The sequence below is a fragment of the Chlamydomonas reinhardtii genome, chromosome 12 (assembly GCF_000002595.2).
Source record: "Chlamydomonas reinhardtii strain CC-503 cw92 mt+ chromosome 12, whole genome shotgun sequence".
Classification (NCBI taxonomy): domain Eukaryota; kingdom Viridiplantae; phylum Chlorophyta; class Chlorophyceae; order Chlamydomonadales; family Chlamydomonadaceae; genus Chlamydomonas; species Chlamydomonas reinhardtii.
This window is the reverse complement of record NC_057015.1, coordinates 4,929,826-4,944,952: the sequence shown is the minus strand read 5'-3', so window position 1 is coordinate 4,944,952 and position 15,127 is coordinate 4,929,826. Positions and strand designations below refer to the sequence as shown.

The 15,127-nt window shown below is 71.9% G+C and overlaps 1 protein-coding gene across 1 annotated transcript; it reads right to left on the bottom strand.

The window, feature by feature from the left end:
• Positions 1 to 10: 10 nt before the first annotated feature.
• CHLRE_12g525600v5 (uncharacterized protein) lies at positions 11 to 14,982 on the bottom strand. Its single transcript, XM_043068454.1, has 15 exons — positions 14,814 to 14,982; positions 12,819 to 14,431; positions 12,325 to 12,440; positions 12,020 to 12,146; positions 11,488 to 11,694; positions 10,921 to 11,229; positions 10,513 to 10,652; positions 9,881 to 10,190; positions 4,587 to 9,494; positions 4,114 to 4,339; positions 3,710 to 3,862; positions 2,830 to 3,413; positions 1,918 to 2,673; positions 1,603 to 1,710; positions 11 to 1,374 (listed from the first exon to the last, which is right to left on the bottom strand). The coding sequence occupies exons 1-15, from the start codon at positions 14,875 to 14,877 to the stop codon at positions 628 to 630; spliced, it is 10,368 nt and encodes a 3,455-aa protein (XP_042918549.1). The 5' UTR covers positions 14,878 to 14,982; the 3' UTR covers positions 11 to 627.
• Between the last annotated feature and the right edge of the window lie 145 nt (positions 14,983 to 15,127).

Below are 15,127 nucleotides of genomic sequence, written 5' to 3'. Positions count from 1 at the left end.
GCTGGCTCCATCCTTCGTGCTCAACCTACCACGGTACCACCCCGGCCATATGTCCTTGGTAATATTGAAGCGTCGGTCTGCGGCATGACGCCCCCCGGTCCCCAGTCACATCTTGGCCCCCACGATTTGTCATGTTGCAAACACTCAACCAGCAGCGACGTGTCCGGTCCGGCGCGCCAGCACCATATAGTAGGCGACCCGCGCGACCTGCCGCGCCTCAGCTGCAACCACCGTCACACAACCATGAACCGTAAACCCGACGGATAGTAGTACATGAAGAATCAGGCAACGGGTAGATACATGGCCGTAGGCTACACAGCGCGTCTCAGCAGTATCAAACATAGTATGCACTATGCAGCACATGCAGACGTACGTTCATCACCCGACTCACCAGGAACCCCTGAGACTCACCACGAACACAGTGTCATCGACCCCATCAACACCCCAGTGCACCAAATTGGCTGTACACCCAGCATGCATCCAGTGTATTTCAGGCAACCCCCTGAACAAAAACTCTGCATGCAACCATCCGCACCCTGTTCATTCTTCCATTGGGCACGGGCACATAACCCTCCACCCTCACCGCGCTCCCTCTCCCTCTCCCCTCCCTATGCATCTCTTCGTGCCTCACACGATGTACCCCAGCAGCGACCGGCGGTTAGCCCGGCTGCACACCGCGCAGTCCGGCCCGCACGCCAACACAGTGGCGGCCTTGGGCAGCAGCCACCACGCCGTGTCCGCCGCAGCACCCAGCGCCGCCGCACGCGCCGCCGCCTTCGCTGCCCCCGCCTCCGCCGCCTCGGCCTTCGCCGCCTCTGCCACTGCCACTGCAGCTGACGTGGCTCCGGCCGCCGCCACACCCGTGGCGCTCGCAGCGTCTGTGTCCATCGGCACAGCCACAACGCTGGCGCCCTGGGCCGGACCTGCATCCGAACCGCTGCCACCTGCATCGCTGCCGGTTGTGGCAGTGGCGCCAGCAGCCGCCGCGCTGCCCGAGCTGCAAGCGCTCGCGCCACCGCCGGCTGCTTGAGCGCCACTGCCGCTACCTCCCGCGCCGCTGCCACCCGCCCCTGCCCTGGGGCTCGCATCTGCGCCCGCCGCCGCCCCGGCCGCCTGCTCCCTGCGCGCCTCCTCTGCCATGAGCGCCGCCGCCGCCACAGCCGCCGCCAGTGCCTCGCCGAAGCGCCCGGCGTGCTGTGCGTCCAACATCTCCAACCCCACACCGCTGTCAGCACCAGCAGCGGAGCTGGCCGCGGCCACAGCAGTGCTGCTGCTGCTGCTGCTGCTGCTCTTGCCCGCACCGGCGCCAGCGCTGGAGTTGCCCAGGCTCACGAGCAGTGGGACGAGCAGGTCGACGGGCAGGGAGACACATGCCTACGCGTGCGCAGGGGACAGGCAGGTTGCGTAAGTGCTTTGCCCCCGATTCTAGTTCCGCCCCGGCTCCTTGCCCCGTTGTCCCAGTCCTGACAAGTTGGTCCCGGGTCTCGTCTCCTCCTCGAGTACCGTATGGCCCAGCCCCAAGTGCTACTTGGAAGGCTTCCCTGCCCGATCCTCCCAATCCAACCAACGCAAGCAGCCTCTGCCGCGCCCTGCTGCCCCCACCTGCAAGTTGAGTCGCTTGAGAGCCGGGCAGCGCAGCTCCAGGCAGCGCAGGGCGGCGCAGCCGTTGAGGTCCAGGTGCGCCAGGTGCGGCAGGGCCAGCGCCACGGTCTGCGGCCAGCCGGGGGAAGCAGTCGGGTCAGCACCTCCATGCATACGGCACATACACACACACAGGATCTAACACACAACTGTAAACCGTAGCTACAGGCACACACGCGTCTCTCCTCATGCGCTTCTCGCAAGCCAGCACACAACACACACACACACACACACACATACACACACACACACACACACGCATACAAGCACACGCACCTGCACGGCGCTCAGCCCCAGCCTCAGGCTGCACAGCCCCTCCAGCAGGCACGGCGCCGGCGTCCAGGGCGGCCCCAGCACCCGCGGCCACCGGGCCGCCGCCGCCGACGACGACGACGACGATGACGTGGGCGGCGCCCCCGGGTTCACATACGCCGCCTTGGCCAGGCCACCCACGCCCACGCCCACGCCCGCACCTGGCCGGCCCACCACCGAGCCAATCTGCATGCGGCCCTGGCCCGGCACACCGCCGGCCTGACACCCGCCGCCGCTATCACTGCTTGGGTCCAGCGGGCCTCGCGGGCCCCGTTGCTGCTGCCGCGCCGGCTCCTCGTGCGGCAGGAGGCCCAGGCACAGGGACGTCAGGCCGCCGCAGCGCACCAGGCTCAGCGACTGCAGCTGCGACGGCGCCGCAGGCCCGCCGCCGCCGCCGCCCTGAGCCGCCGCCGGGGGCAGTGCTGCCGGCGCTCCGCCGTCCACATCCATGCTGCCAGCGCTTCCGCCGGTGGTGGCGGCGGCAGCCGCAGCAGCAGCTGCAGCTGCGGCCGCCAGCGTCTGTTGCTCCTGCAGCTGTGCCCGCTGGTGTGCGGCAGTCGGGGGCATGGTGCTGCGCCAGAGCCGCTCGTCGGCGCCGGCGCAGCCGTTGAGGCACAGCTGCGTGAGGCGCGTGAGGCCGGACAGCAGAGGCCCGGCCACGTGTGGCGGCAGGGGACAGTACGACACGTCCAGGCTCACAAGGTGAGGCAGCGCACACACCTGCAGGGGAGGCGAGGAGTGCGTTGGGCTTAGCGGCGGGCCACAGGCCGGGGACAACGGGGCCATCTTATCATCACATGGGGTTGAACAGGTGTACATGATCAGGCGCGATGTGCCGGCCCCAGTACGTGCTTGACTCGCGCTGCTGGCACTCACCCCCAGGGGCGGCGGTAGCAGTGCCAACAGGTCCTCGGCGTGGAGGTCGCGGCAGGAGCTCAGGCACAGCGACGTCAGGGCCGAGCAGCCCGCCAAGGGGGCCCCGCCGACCGCACCGGCAGCAGCAGCGGGAGCAGCGATAGCGACAGCAGCAGCAGCGTCAGGGGCCGCGGCCGCCACAGGTGCAGCCTCATGTGGCCCGGCCAGACCAGTGCCTTCCGGCGCCGCCATTGCCACCGCCGCCGCCGGGCCGCCGAGCAGCTGGGTCGCCGAGGCCACAGCAACCCCGGCAGCAGCAGTGCCGGCCACAGGAACAGAAACGGGAACAACAGCAGCCGCAGCCGCAACTGCAGCAGCGGCAGCGACAGCAGCACCGCTGCCTCCTCCGCCGCCGCCGCTGTATGTGTCGGGCAGCCCCAGCAGCGGCGTGAGTCGGCCCACGGCGCTGTAGGACAGGTCCAGGTGGCGCAGGCAGCTGAGCGCCGACAGCGCCCCCGACACCAGCGCCGCGCCCAGCGAGGACGCCACGCAGCCCAGCAGCAGCGAGGTGAGCGGCGGCCGCGCGGCCAGAGCCTTGATGAGGGCTGCACGCACGCCGGCACGTTGTGTGCATGTAGAAAGCGGCGCATGCGAGGTGTCAGCAGGGCTGGAGTATGGGTGCATCCTGGCATCCTGGCAACAGTCGAACCACACTTACCACACTCCCCTTCCAGTACCGTATCTGTTGAGTCACACCTGCGCGCAACCCATTTGCTACGGAACGCCTACACCACCACCACCACACACGCCGCGCCCCACATATACGGTATACGGCCTTCCTCCCCTCCCCAACATGCACACACCACACATACCCCCACGCACCCCACACCCGAGTCCCGACCTGCATCGTCCAGGTCTCCACAGAAGGTGGCGTCCAGCGCCGCCAGCGCGGGGCAGTCCAGCCGCAGCCGCCTCAGGCTGCCGCAGCCCTTGAGGCTGAGGCACGACAGCTGCGGGCAGCGCAGCTCCGCCTCCGTCAGGCCGCTGCAGGAGCCTGAGAGGGGGAGGCGAGGGAGGGAGGGGGGGAGGGAGGTGCTGGGCAGGAGGGACCCCAGCGGTGAGAGGGGGAGGAGTCGTGCTCGGCAGGGGAGAGGCGGAGGAAGGGTCGGCCCCCACACCACGCCGCTCCTCCTCAGCATGTGCCCTTCGGCCGCTCACGACAACCCCCGCTCACGACAACCCCCCACCTACACACCAGCGCGCACCAGCGCACCGCGCTCTTCCCCCGCTTCCACCAAAACGCACCTAGCGACAGGCTGGTCAGTCCCGCGGGCGCCAGCGCCACCCGCCCCAGCTCGCTGCACTCCTCCAGCACCAGCGCCCCCAGCCCCGGCGCCGCCAGGCTCAGGCTCTGCACCCGCCCGCAGCCGCGCAGCGACAGCGCCGCCAGCTGGCCGTGGCGCAGCCGCACGTGCCGCAGCCCCTCGCAGCCCTCCAGCCTCAGCTCCGTCAGGCGCGGGCAGCCGCCCGGCTGCGGGGAGGGCGCGGATGGCGCGGAGGGAACAGGATGGGAGGGAGGGGGAGGGGAGGGGAGGGAATTAATGCGAGTGTGTGGTGCTTGGGTTGGGAAGCACAAGGGGAAAAGGTCGACACGGTGTGTGTGTGTGTGTGTGTGTGTGTGTGTGTGTGTGTGTGTGTGTGTGTGTGTGTGTGTGTGTGTGTGTGTGTGTGTGTGTGTACGTGCGCACGGGAGGGCGAGGCCAGCCTCTCGCGCTCACCTTGAAGACGACGCGGCGGGTGGCGGCCGCCACCACCGAGCCAGCAGTTGCCAGCGCGCGGCCCACAGCCTGAAGCCCCACTGCACTGCCGCCGTCAGCCGCCGCCGCAGGAGCAGCAGCAGCAGCCGGCCACTTGAGTTCTCGCTGCTGCTGAGACTGCAGCCGGCGCCGCGCCTGCACCAGCATCAGCCGCGACTGCGGCACCCACCCATCCGGGTACGCGCCCGCCTCTGCTGCGGTCGCAGGCGCTGGCCTGGCGGCGCCTGCGCCGCACCCTGGACCCAGCCCCGTCGCCGCCTGCCCCGCCGCGCCCGCCCCGTGCTGCTCCTGCCGCGCCGCCCCGCCTACCCCGACAAGCGGCTGGTACCGCCACGGGTGGGGCGGGCTGCCCGCGCGGCCTCCAACCGCACCGGCATCGGCATCGACACCCGCGCCCGCACCGGCACCCGCGCCCGCGTCCGCGCCGCGGCCTGCCCTGCCGCCGGCCGCAGCACGCGCTCCCGCCCGGCCCCTGCGGCCCATGCGCCAGTAGCGGTCGCCGCCGACCTCCACCTCCTCTCCTTCCGCGTCGGAGCTGGCCGAACCTCCAGCCTGCAGCCGAGCAGCACCCGGGCCCCAGCCGGAACCGGCTGCGCCAGCCGCCGCTCCTGCCGCTCCTGCTCCTGGTGCTCCTGCCGCCCCTCCTCCCGCACCTGCCGCTAACCTTGCTGCCCCTGCCGCCTCCGCGTCCGCGTCCGCTGCGCGTCTCCACGTCAGCGCCTCCCCCTGCGCCGCGCCCTCCATACCGCTTCCCTCACTGCTTGTGTCAATGTCGGTATCGCTGATGCTGCTGATGTCCCCTTGCCGCCCAACACCGTCACCGCCGCCCAGGAATCCCCACCTACCCGCCCCGCCCGGGCGCGGCCGCGCCCGCCGCGACGCGGCGCCGCTGGGGCCGGCGGCGGCAGCCGCCACACCGCCCGGGCGCACGTGCCGCCGCCGCCACCGCACCCCCTGCTCCTCCTCATCGAGCATCGCCACGTCGTCTCCTGCGGCCCGGAGCGGCAGCGCACACGCCCCTGCCGCTGCCGCCTCCTGCACCTCCTGCGCCGCCGCCGCCGCCGCCGTGCTGCGCAGGCCCCCGAGCCGGTCCAGCCCCCGCATGGGGTTGCGCAGGTGCGGCAGGAAGGGGTCCCGATCCGGGTCCATGTCCATATACTCCACAACGACAGCATCAAAAGCGGGAGCAGCCTGCTGCCGCGGCAATGCTGCCGCTGCTGCCGCTGCAGCCGTCCCCGAAGCTCCTGCTGCTAGCGGCAGCTGCGGCGGCTGCGCCTGCTGTGCCGCCACCGGCTCCGCCACCGCCTGCACCGCCGCCGCCGCCATTCCGCCGCCTTCCTGCAGATCCGCCAGCTCGGCCGCCTCCTGCAGCTCCCACATCCCCACCTCGGGCCCGGCCGCCCCAGCCCCCACCTCCGCCGCCGCCGCCTGCTCCTCTGCCAGCCCGAACCAATCAGCGGCCGCGCCGCCCAACTGCTCCAGCATCCCCATGACCGGCGCCTCTGCAACCACCCACGCGGCGGCGACCTCGACCTCGGCGGCCTCAGCTTCCCGCGCAGCCCGCCGCACATGTTCCCGCGCCTCCACCGCTCGCGCCTCCACCGCCGCCGCCTGCCGCGCGGCAGCGGCCTCTCGCGCGCTGCCGAGCCGTGTGCGCAACACGGAGTCGGCCTCCGCGTGCCCCCCGCGGCCCGGTGCCGGAGCCGCAGTGCCCGCGTGCCGCCGCATGCGGCCGCGCGTGCCGACAGCAGCGGCAGCAGCGACAGCGGCGGCAGGTGACACCGCAGCCTGCCCGGCGGTCCCAGCCGAGCTGGCGGCGCCAGCGGCACTCCAAGCGGGCGCACGTGAGGGCCCCGCCGCCCCCAGCCACGGCCGGCCAAACGCTGCGCCGCCAGCGCCGCCCTCCGCCCCAGCCCGCAGGCCACTGGTCAGAGGCGCAGACAGCGACATGAACGCGGCCGCCCCCAGAGCGTCTGTCCCAGCACGAGCAGGGACGGAGGGCCTGGAGGGGGCAAGCACGCCGCCGCCACCGCCGCCGCCGCCGGGAGAGGCGCCGTCATCCGCACCGCTTTCCTCGTCAGCGCTGCCGCCATCCGCGCCCGCGCCTGCTGTGCCGGCGCCGGGGTTGCCAAACGGAGCCAGAGCTAGTCCCGGTACCGGGCCTGGGGCCGGCCACGGCTGAGAGTGCCACATCCAGCTCGGGCCATCGCCGTCACCACCGCCGCTACGGCCACCGCCGCTACGGCCACCGCCGCTACGGCCACCGCCACTACGGCCGCCGCCGTCACCCCCGCCGCTACGGCCACCGCCGCCGCCGTCACCACCGCCGTCGCTGCTACTATGCTCATCCTCGACGTCGTCACGCCGCAGCCGCAGCAGCGGCGCCGCAGCCTGCGCGGCCGGCCCGGGGCCGGCCGCAACGGCTGGGGCAGCCGCTGCCACCGCGGTGGCCGCTCCGCCGGGTGCCTGCAGCTCCCCCGGCTCCGACGGCGCCCGCTCCTGCGCCCGCGCCGCGCGGGAGGGCGGCTCGCCGCCACTGGAGGCGGAGCGGTAGCGCCGGCGGCGGCGGATGTTGCGCTGCGGCCCCCGCGCGTCGTCCCACACGTCCAACGGCTCCGGCTCCGGCCCCGGCTCCGGCCCCGGCCCCGGCTGCATCATTTGCATCACTTTCTGCGGTACCATCTGGTTCTCATGTGCGTGTACCGGCGGTGCCGCGCCCGCCTCCGCGTGTGCCTGACCATGCGGACAGAGGGGCGCAGCGGCGGCCGCCGCAGCCGCAGAGTGCGGGGCGGCAGGCGCCCGCACGGCACCGCCCGAGGCCAGCAACGGGAGTGTAGACCAGGAGGCGCTGGCGCTGGCACCGCCGTCAGGGCCCGGCGCGTTGCTGATGTCGGCCAGGTGACAGCCGCGGCCAGGCACCGCAAGCCCCGCTGCAGTGGACGGCCCAGCGGTAGCAGCAACAGCCGCCGCCGGTGCCGGCGGCGCTGCCGACGGCACCGGTGCAGGTCCCACACTGGCGGCAACATCACCGCCCACGCAGGTAGCCACGGAGCCGCCGGCAGCGCCGCTGCCGCCGTCGTCGCTCGACAGCATCTCCACGTCTGTTGCGGACCCCGACAGGCGCCGCCACGAGCAGCGCCGGCGGCGCCGGGACATGCGGCCCGCGTCGTTGCCGCCGTGGTCCGTCCCGCCGTCCATCGCAGCATGTGCCGTCCACCCACCGGCAGCGGCGGCGCCGCCGGCGGTGCCAGCAGCAGCGCCCGCGGCGATCCCGGCGGCAGGCGCCAGCGACCCCCGCAGCGGCGGGCTGCGTGGGCCAGAGCCGGCTGCGGCGACGGAGCCGGCTGCGGCGGACACTGCTGGTGCGGCCGCGACGGCGGTGGCGGCGCCGATGTGTGGCGGCATTGGCGCCGCCGCCTGACCAGAGCTCCCTGCCAGCGGCTGCGGCCTTGCACTTGCGCCGCCGCCTCCAGCGCTGCTGCAAGCCGCGCCGCTGCCCGCGCTGTCCGCGTGTGCGGCCAGGTATGCGGCCGGCTGCGGCAGCAGCGGCCGTGGCGGCAAGTGCGGTGGCGACGCCACAAACGGCAGCGCCGAAGCTTGTGCCGCAGACGAGTCCGGACCGGACACGTGGCAGGCGGAGGGGCAAGCGGCGGCACCGGCGGCAGCACCCCCTGCTGCCGCCGCTGTTGGCACCGGCCAGTTGGCTGCCGCTTGCCTGGCGGCACCGGCGGCACCGGCGGCACCTCCTAGCGGCAGCTCTTGGCGCAATCCCGGCGCCGCCTGCCTGCCGGAGGTCCCACGGGCTCTGTACGACATGCTCCCTGCCTCCTGCGCGGCTGCAGGCGCCGCCGCCGGTTGCGCCGCTGCTCCTACTGCCGCGGCTGCCGTGTCGGCTTGCGCTGCGGCCCTGCACTCGCCGGCGGCATCACCAGCGCCCCGGCTGCCGAGCGTAGCTCTGCCTTGTGGCGCACCCGCCGCCCTTGCTGCACCCGCACCCATGGCTGCCGCCGGCGATGCTGCCAGCCGTGCCACCCCGCCCGCCGCCCGCACACCCGCCCCGCCTCCGCCAACCCACGTGGCGCCGCTGCCACCGGCTGCCGCGCTACCCCCACCGCCACTAGCAGCAGCAGCAGAGGCACCGGCGGCGGCCGCGCCAGCGGCAGCACCGGCACAGCCCGTGTGCGCATGGCGAGCACGGCTGGCCGCAGCAGCCGACGTGGCGGCGGCGGCGGTGGAGGACGCGGGTGCAGCAGCTGCCGCTGCAGGCCGCCTGGCCAGTCCTTCGCTGCTGCCGAAGGCAGGCCCAGCAGCCCGCCCCAGCCCCGCCGCCCCGGCGGCCATTTGCGCCCCGCGTGCCCGCACCGCGGCCATAGCCGCTGCAGCCGCGGCGGCGCCGCCGCCGCCTCCGGCTGCCGCGCCCGTCTGCTGACGCGCAGCCGGCAGCGGCTGTGCCGGCCGGACCAAGCGCGGCGCGCTGGCGGCCGCCTGGAGCGCCTGCCGGTGCCTGCCCGCGCGGTCCGCCTCGCCACCCCCGCCCCCGCCCCCGCCACCTCCCCCGCCACCTCCCCCGCCCCCGCCCCCGCCACCTCCTCCTGCGGCGCCCGCTGCAGGAATAGCTGCGGCGCCACCCACCGCAATGCCGGCACCAGCGGCGCCACCAGCGGCACCAGCACCACCAGCGGCACCAGGACCACCAGGAGCAGCTGCGGGCCCGCGGTCCACGCCGCCGAGGGGCCGCGCCGGCACCGCAGCCAGCTGCTGCTGCTGCTGTCGTGCGCCCGGCCTCGTCTGCGGCAGTTGCTGCAGTGCCGCGGTGGCGATGCGGGTCGGCTGGATCTCCTCCTCCTGGTCGCCCAGCATGGCGAAAATCTGCGCCAAGCAATTGCCCGATTGCAATGGTCATAGATCTAAGCACATATTGGAGCGGTCCAGACCGGGAAACCGAATGCGATGGGGCAACCACGCACACGCCGGCCAACAGCCGTGTTGGCAGCCTTGTTCCCATGCTGCCCGTGTGCCACCCCTCTTCAAGGCTCCCAGCTCGCTCCCGCCCCTACGCAAACGCGCGCGCCTCCCCCCCTCCCCCCCTCTGGACTGCTCCTTCCACCTGCCGCTACACTGCCCAAGCCCGCCCGACTACATACGGTGATGTACAACGACTCGCTTTTGCAGCTGCAGTTCTCCTTGCCGCGCAACTGTTTCCTTACGGGATTGGTTCAACGTTAACCCTCCCCCCCTCCCCCGCTCGCCCGCACCTGGTCCGTGAGGCTGTCGCAGTCCACCAGCGTCAGTGACGTCAGCGCGGGGCAGTCCAGCCGCAGCTCCTCCAGCGCCGGCAGGCAGCGCCAGTGCAGCGCCCGCAGGCGGTCTGACGCCAGCTCCACACGCTTAAGCGCGGCGCCGGTGCCAGCCAGAGCGGCGGAGGAGGCGGTTGTGGAGGCAGCGGTTGTGGAGGCAGCGTTGGTGGAGGCAGCGATGGTGGTGGAAGCAGGGGAGGCGGAGGTAGGGGAGGAGGGGGAGCTGCAGTTGCCGCTGGCTGCGCCCAGGACCACCTCCTCCAGGCGCCTGTGCGGGGCACGCACATACACACACACACACACACGTGCACACACAAACACACGCACACGGACGGATGGGGGGGGCTTGCGAGAGCATGTGTGTGTGTGTGTGTGTGTGTGTGTACGGGCACGGGCACACCCGCCCGCCGCCAATGGCCACACGGGCCGTACAACTCCCCAGACCCCGCGCTCCCGCTGTCCCCCATGCCTCCCTCTTCACTCCACGGCGAGGCGGCAACCCGACCCCCTAACACACACACACATACATACACACACAGCGAGCATCCATGTCCCCGCGCCTCGTCCCCTCCCCACGGCCGCACACACACCTGCACTTGAGCTCCATCGCCGCCAGCAGCCGGCAGTCCCTCAGCGACACGCGCTGCAGGGCCGGCAGCGCCAGACTGAGCGCGGTGAGGCCGCCGCAGCCGTCCAGGTGCAGCTCCTCCAGGACCGTGCAGCCCTCGGTCTGTGAGGCGATGTGATGGGGTATGATGGGGTTGGGGGTTGGGGGTTGGGGGTTGCGAGGTGGAGGCAATGGGAACAGGGAGGGAGCGGGTTGGACCCCTTCCCACACCCGCACTCACGCCCACCCCGCCGACGTGAACTTCACCACGGCACCCCCACAGCCCTGTCACCTACAGTCGTCACCCACCCGCCCACCTACCCGCCCACCCACCTACCTACCTACCCCTACACACACACACACACACACACACACACGCGCCCCCACGCACCATGATCGACACGGCTCCGGGCGTCAGGCCATCGCTGTTGAGCACCCCCAGCCACCGCAGCCGCCCGCCCCAGCCCAGCGCCGCCCGGCCTCCTCCCCCTCCTCCTCCCCCGCCTCCTCCTCCTGCCCCTCCTCCCCCTCCTGCTGCCCCGCCTCCCCCCAGTGCCAGCCCGCTGCAGCCGCTGAGCCGCAGGCTGCTGAGGCTGCTGAGCCCCGCCGCCAGCTGCCGCAGCAGCTCCTCCCCCAGGTTGGCCTCGGACAGGCACAGCCGCCGCAGAGAGGACAGGCCCGTGAGCGCCGTCAGCAGGGCCTGGCAGGCGGGGGCGCGGGGGGGAGGGGCGGGGTAGAGCGGGTACGTGGGTACGCGTTGCGATGAGAACTGGACGTGGCTGGATGTGGGCCCATGGTTGTAGACCGCGGGGCTTACGAGACAGGTGTGGGGCTTCTAAGGCAGGAAAACGCAGCCGGCAGCGCCAAGCAGGGGCATCCCCCTGGAATACACTGGCCCCATCCAAACCCCCCGATCCCCGTCTCCCCCTGCCTCCCCCTCCCGCCCGCATCCTCTCACCTGGTCTGCCAGCCTGGCGGCGCACGTGACGCTGAGCTGCGTCAGCGCCGGCAGCGCCGTGCCCGCCGCCACCAGGCCCGCCAGCTGGCAGCCCCACAGCCCCAGCGTCTCCAGCTCGGCGCAGGCCAGCGTGAGGCGGCCTGCCTTGAGCGCGTGCAGCTCCAGGCGCTGCAGCCGGGAGTGCGACAGCGTCACGTCGGGGGCAGCCTGCGGGGGGGGGGGGGGGGGCGGAGGGGGTACAAGGATGTTTGGAACAGCGGTACAGGATGCGCTGAAGACGGGGATTACATTCATGATTAATGAAGAAGTGAAGGTGTAGGCAAGTACAGGGGGGGGCGGAGGGGCGCAGGGTTTCGACGTGATGCAGAGTACTGGTAGACGTGTTGACGTGCGGAAATGCAGGGGGCAGCAGGTTGGGGAAAGTGAGGAGAAAGAGCAGGAGGCCAGAGGGGCGACGGGTGTTTGGGCGTGCCCCTGGTTTCTTTGCGGGCCACAGTGAAACGACCCATCTCCCCTTCCCCTTCCCCCTCACCTGGCTTCCCGGGCTGTGCAGCTGCACGTCCCTCAGCACCAGCTCCCTCAGCGCCCCCAGCTCGTGTACCAGCAGCCCCAGCGCCCGCTCGCTCAGGCTCATGCGCGCCAGCTCCAACACAGCCAGCCTGGGGACACCGGGGAAAGGCGGGGAGGCGGGGAGGGCGGTGCTCAGTAGGCAGGCAGTGGGTGGCTAGGTGGGTGGGCGGGCAGGAACGGGCATCACAAGCGGGTGGCGATGTGGCGGAGACAAGCAGCAGCAGTGAGGGGGCATGGAGCCACGCGGCGCTGCGCGCTCGGGCGCACCTGCCCAGGTTGCGTGTGAGGCGTGTGAGGTAGGCTGTGTCGGAGGACAGCTGGGCGCCGCCCGCCAGCCGCAGCTCCTGGACCACACCCCGCTGCCGCTGGCACATGCGCAGCACCTGCGGCACACACACACACACACACACACACACACACACACACACACACACGGCAGTCAGCCTCAGCCTACAAGCACCATCGGCCATGCAGTACGTCTCCCCCCCTGGCTACGACTTCACTTCGTAAACTTAATGCGTGTAACCCCCCCCCCTTCGCCACAAAACATAGTGATTTACTCACTCCGTTCTCCATCAAAGGCTTTCTCCTTTCTCCTCCCCTCCTTCCTTTGCAAGCCTGGAACCTCCTCCCGTCCCCCTCTCCCGTCTGGGAATCAGCTGCACCCTGCCGGACTTCACCAACCCATCGCACACCCGTCCCTCTCTCCCGTCCCCTCCCCCCGCCCCCGTGTCCCTGACTTCCCCTCCCCACCCGCGCACCTGGTCCGCCACGACCGGCCGCCCCGCCAGGTCCACCCGCCGCCAGAACCCCGGCTCGTCCACCACCCCGCGCCACAGCCGCGCCACGCAGGCGGCGCGGCACAGGTCGGCTATGGACATGCAGCCGGCCGCCAGCACCGCCCGCAGCAGGTCGCCGTTGTCCAGCACCGCGCTCATGGAGGTGGCGGGCACGGCGTCAGCCAGCTGCGCCACGGGCTCCGGCGGCGCCGCGTGGCGGTAGCCCAGCCGCCCCAGCCCGGGCCCGCGCGCCTCGGCGTGGCAGACGCGCCGGTCCTCCTCCGCCGCCGCCGCCTCCGCCGCCGCCGCCTCGCGCGCGGCCTCCCGCGCGGCGGCGGAGGACAGGGAGGAGGCGCCGCCGTACACACCGCTGGAGCGGGTCACCATGGCTCCCTCCCGGCGGCCGCCACCGCCGCCGCCGCCGCGGCCACCGCCGGCCGCTCCGCCGCCCTCTGCTGCTTGACCCATGCCGTACATGGGGCCGCCGCCAGCCATAACCCCTGCGGCGGCTGCGGCGGCTCCGCCACCATTCCACGCGTCGACCCATTGCGGAAGCTGCTGCCCGAACAACATCGCTCGCGCGGGCGGCCAGGCGGCGGGCTGCGCGATGCCAAGCGCCGCGACGGCCGCCGCGGCGGCGGTAGCGTCCACGCCCAGGCCGCGCGCCCCCGCCCCTGCTGCCGCCAGCCCGCCGCCGCCAGGGCGGCCACCCGCCGCCGCGCCCCACCCAGCCCCCCCGGCTGCGCCTCCTCCGGCTGCGGCGGCGCTGCCCTCCGCCGCCGCCGCCGGCCCCGCCGCCGCGGCTGCGCCGCCGCCGAGCCTGCGCTCCCCTGTCGCCGCCGCCCGCCGGGCCATGGGCTCGTCATCAAAAAATGCCCCGCAGTGAAACATGTCGAGTTCCCTCATGTAACGGAGGTCCTCTTCCACGTCCATGCCCACGTCCACCAGGTTGCGGGGCGAGCCCGCCATCATGCCCATCAGCATGTCCTCCTCAAAGACATCCCGGACATCATCCTGGATGTCATCACGGACATCTGCAAGGATGTCATGATCCACGCCCGGCCCCTCGCTGCTGTCATCGCCGTCGCCGTGACCGCGGTCATCGTCGGGCTGGCCTGCGGCCCCGCGCGCATCCTGCAGCCACCATGGGGCGGTAGCTGCCACCGCCGCCCCTGCCGCACGCTGCGGCCGCAAGCCCGGCAGCCCCCCCATGTCCGCAGCCAGCTGCACAGGCTGCGCCGGCTGGGCGCGTGGGGGGCTGGGCGCACGTGGTGCGGCCGCCGCCTGCGCGGCACCGCCCGGCGCTTCGGCTGCCTGCACGGCACCACTCCCGGCACCGCCGCCGCCCCCGACCGCGCCTGCTGCGTCATCCGCAGCGTGCGCTGCAGCAGCCCCCTGGCGGGGCCACCAGCCCCCGGCGGGCCCCCGGCGCTCGTTACCCTCGCCCTGGGTGGGTCGCCGTCCGCCGGCGGCATCCCGGCCGTCGGCGCCGCGCGCCACCTCCCAGAAGGGCGAGCGACGGCGCCTGCCCAAGCCCACCGGTACGTTACCATCAGGCCCATCGTCCTCCTCATCGTCTTCGTCGCGAGGCAAATCTGCAAACGCAGGCGATGGGCCAACGCATACGTAAGGGCGGGGCCCAGTTAGGAAAGGTGAGGCTGGGTGGGTGCGGCCGTGCACCGTGGCACCAGCACGCGAGGCTGGCCTTCCGGCTTGGGACGTGCTGGTGTGACGATGTTAGCAGCAGATCTAATGAGCGCATTGGACTAGCAATGGACTAGCCTCAAATGCAAGCTGGCGAGGACAAGGAATCGGGTTCGAGAGCGTTTTGACACGCAAACCCAAGTTCCAGGCACGCAAATGGAGCTGAAACAACGAAAAAAGCTCAAACAAGACAACCGAGGAACCAAAATCGCATCGCTGCAATCAAGGGTTCGCTGCACAGTCGCCAGCTCACACCAGACTCCGCCCGCTCACCTCGACGACCAGGCCGCTTTCGTGATATGGCACTCCTCGCTACGGGTCTCCTTCCGTCCGACATAATGCCCCGACAAAAACAGTGGCAGATAAGCTCAAACAGGTTGCGACACAGTTGCGTGGTTTGGGCTAAGCAGCTCGCTGAGCGAATGAATTGTTGACGTTGGCTAAGTTCCGAAATATGATAAACACCTGGGTCCCGGGCCGGTTCTGTCGGTGCTCGGTCGCATCAGGCAATCGCCTGACGGGCCCCCTTTGGCCTCCTCGGGACCGTTCTGGCCCGGGGCTGGGGGCCGGGTGGGGCGCCGATTTGA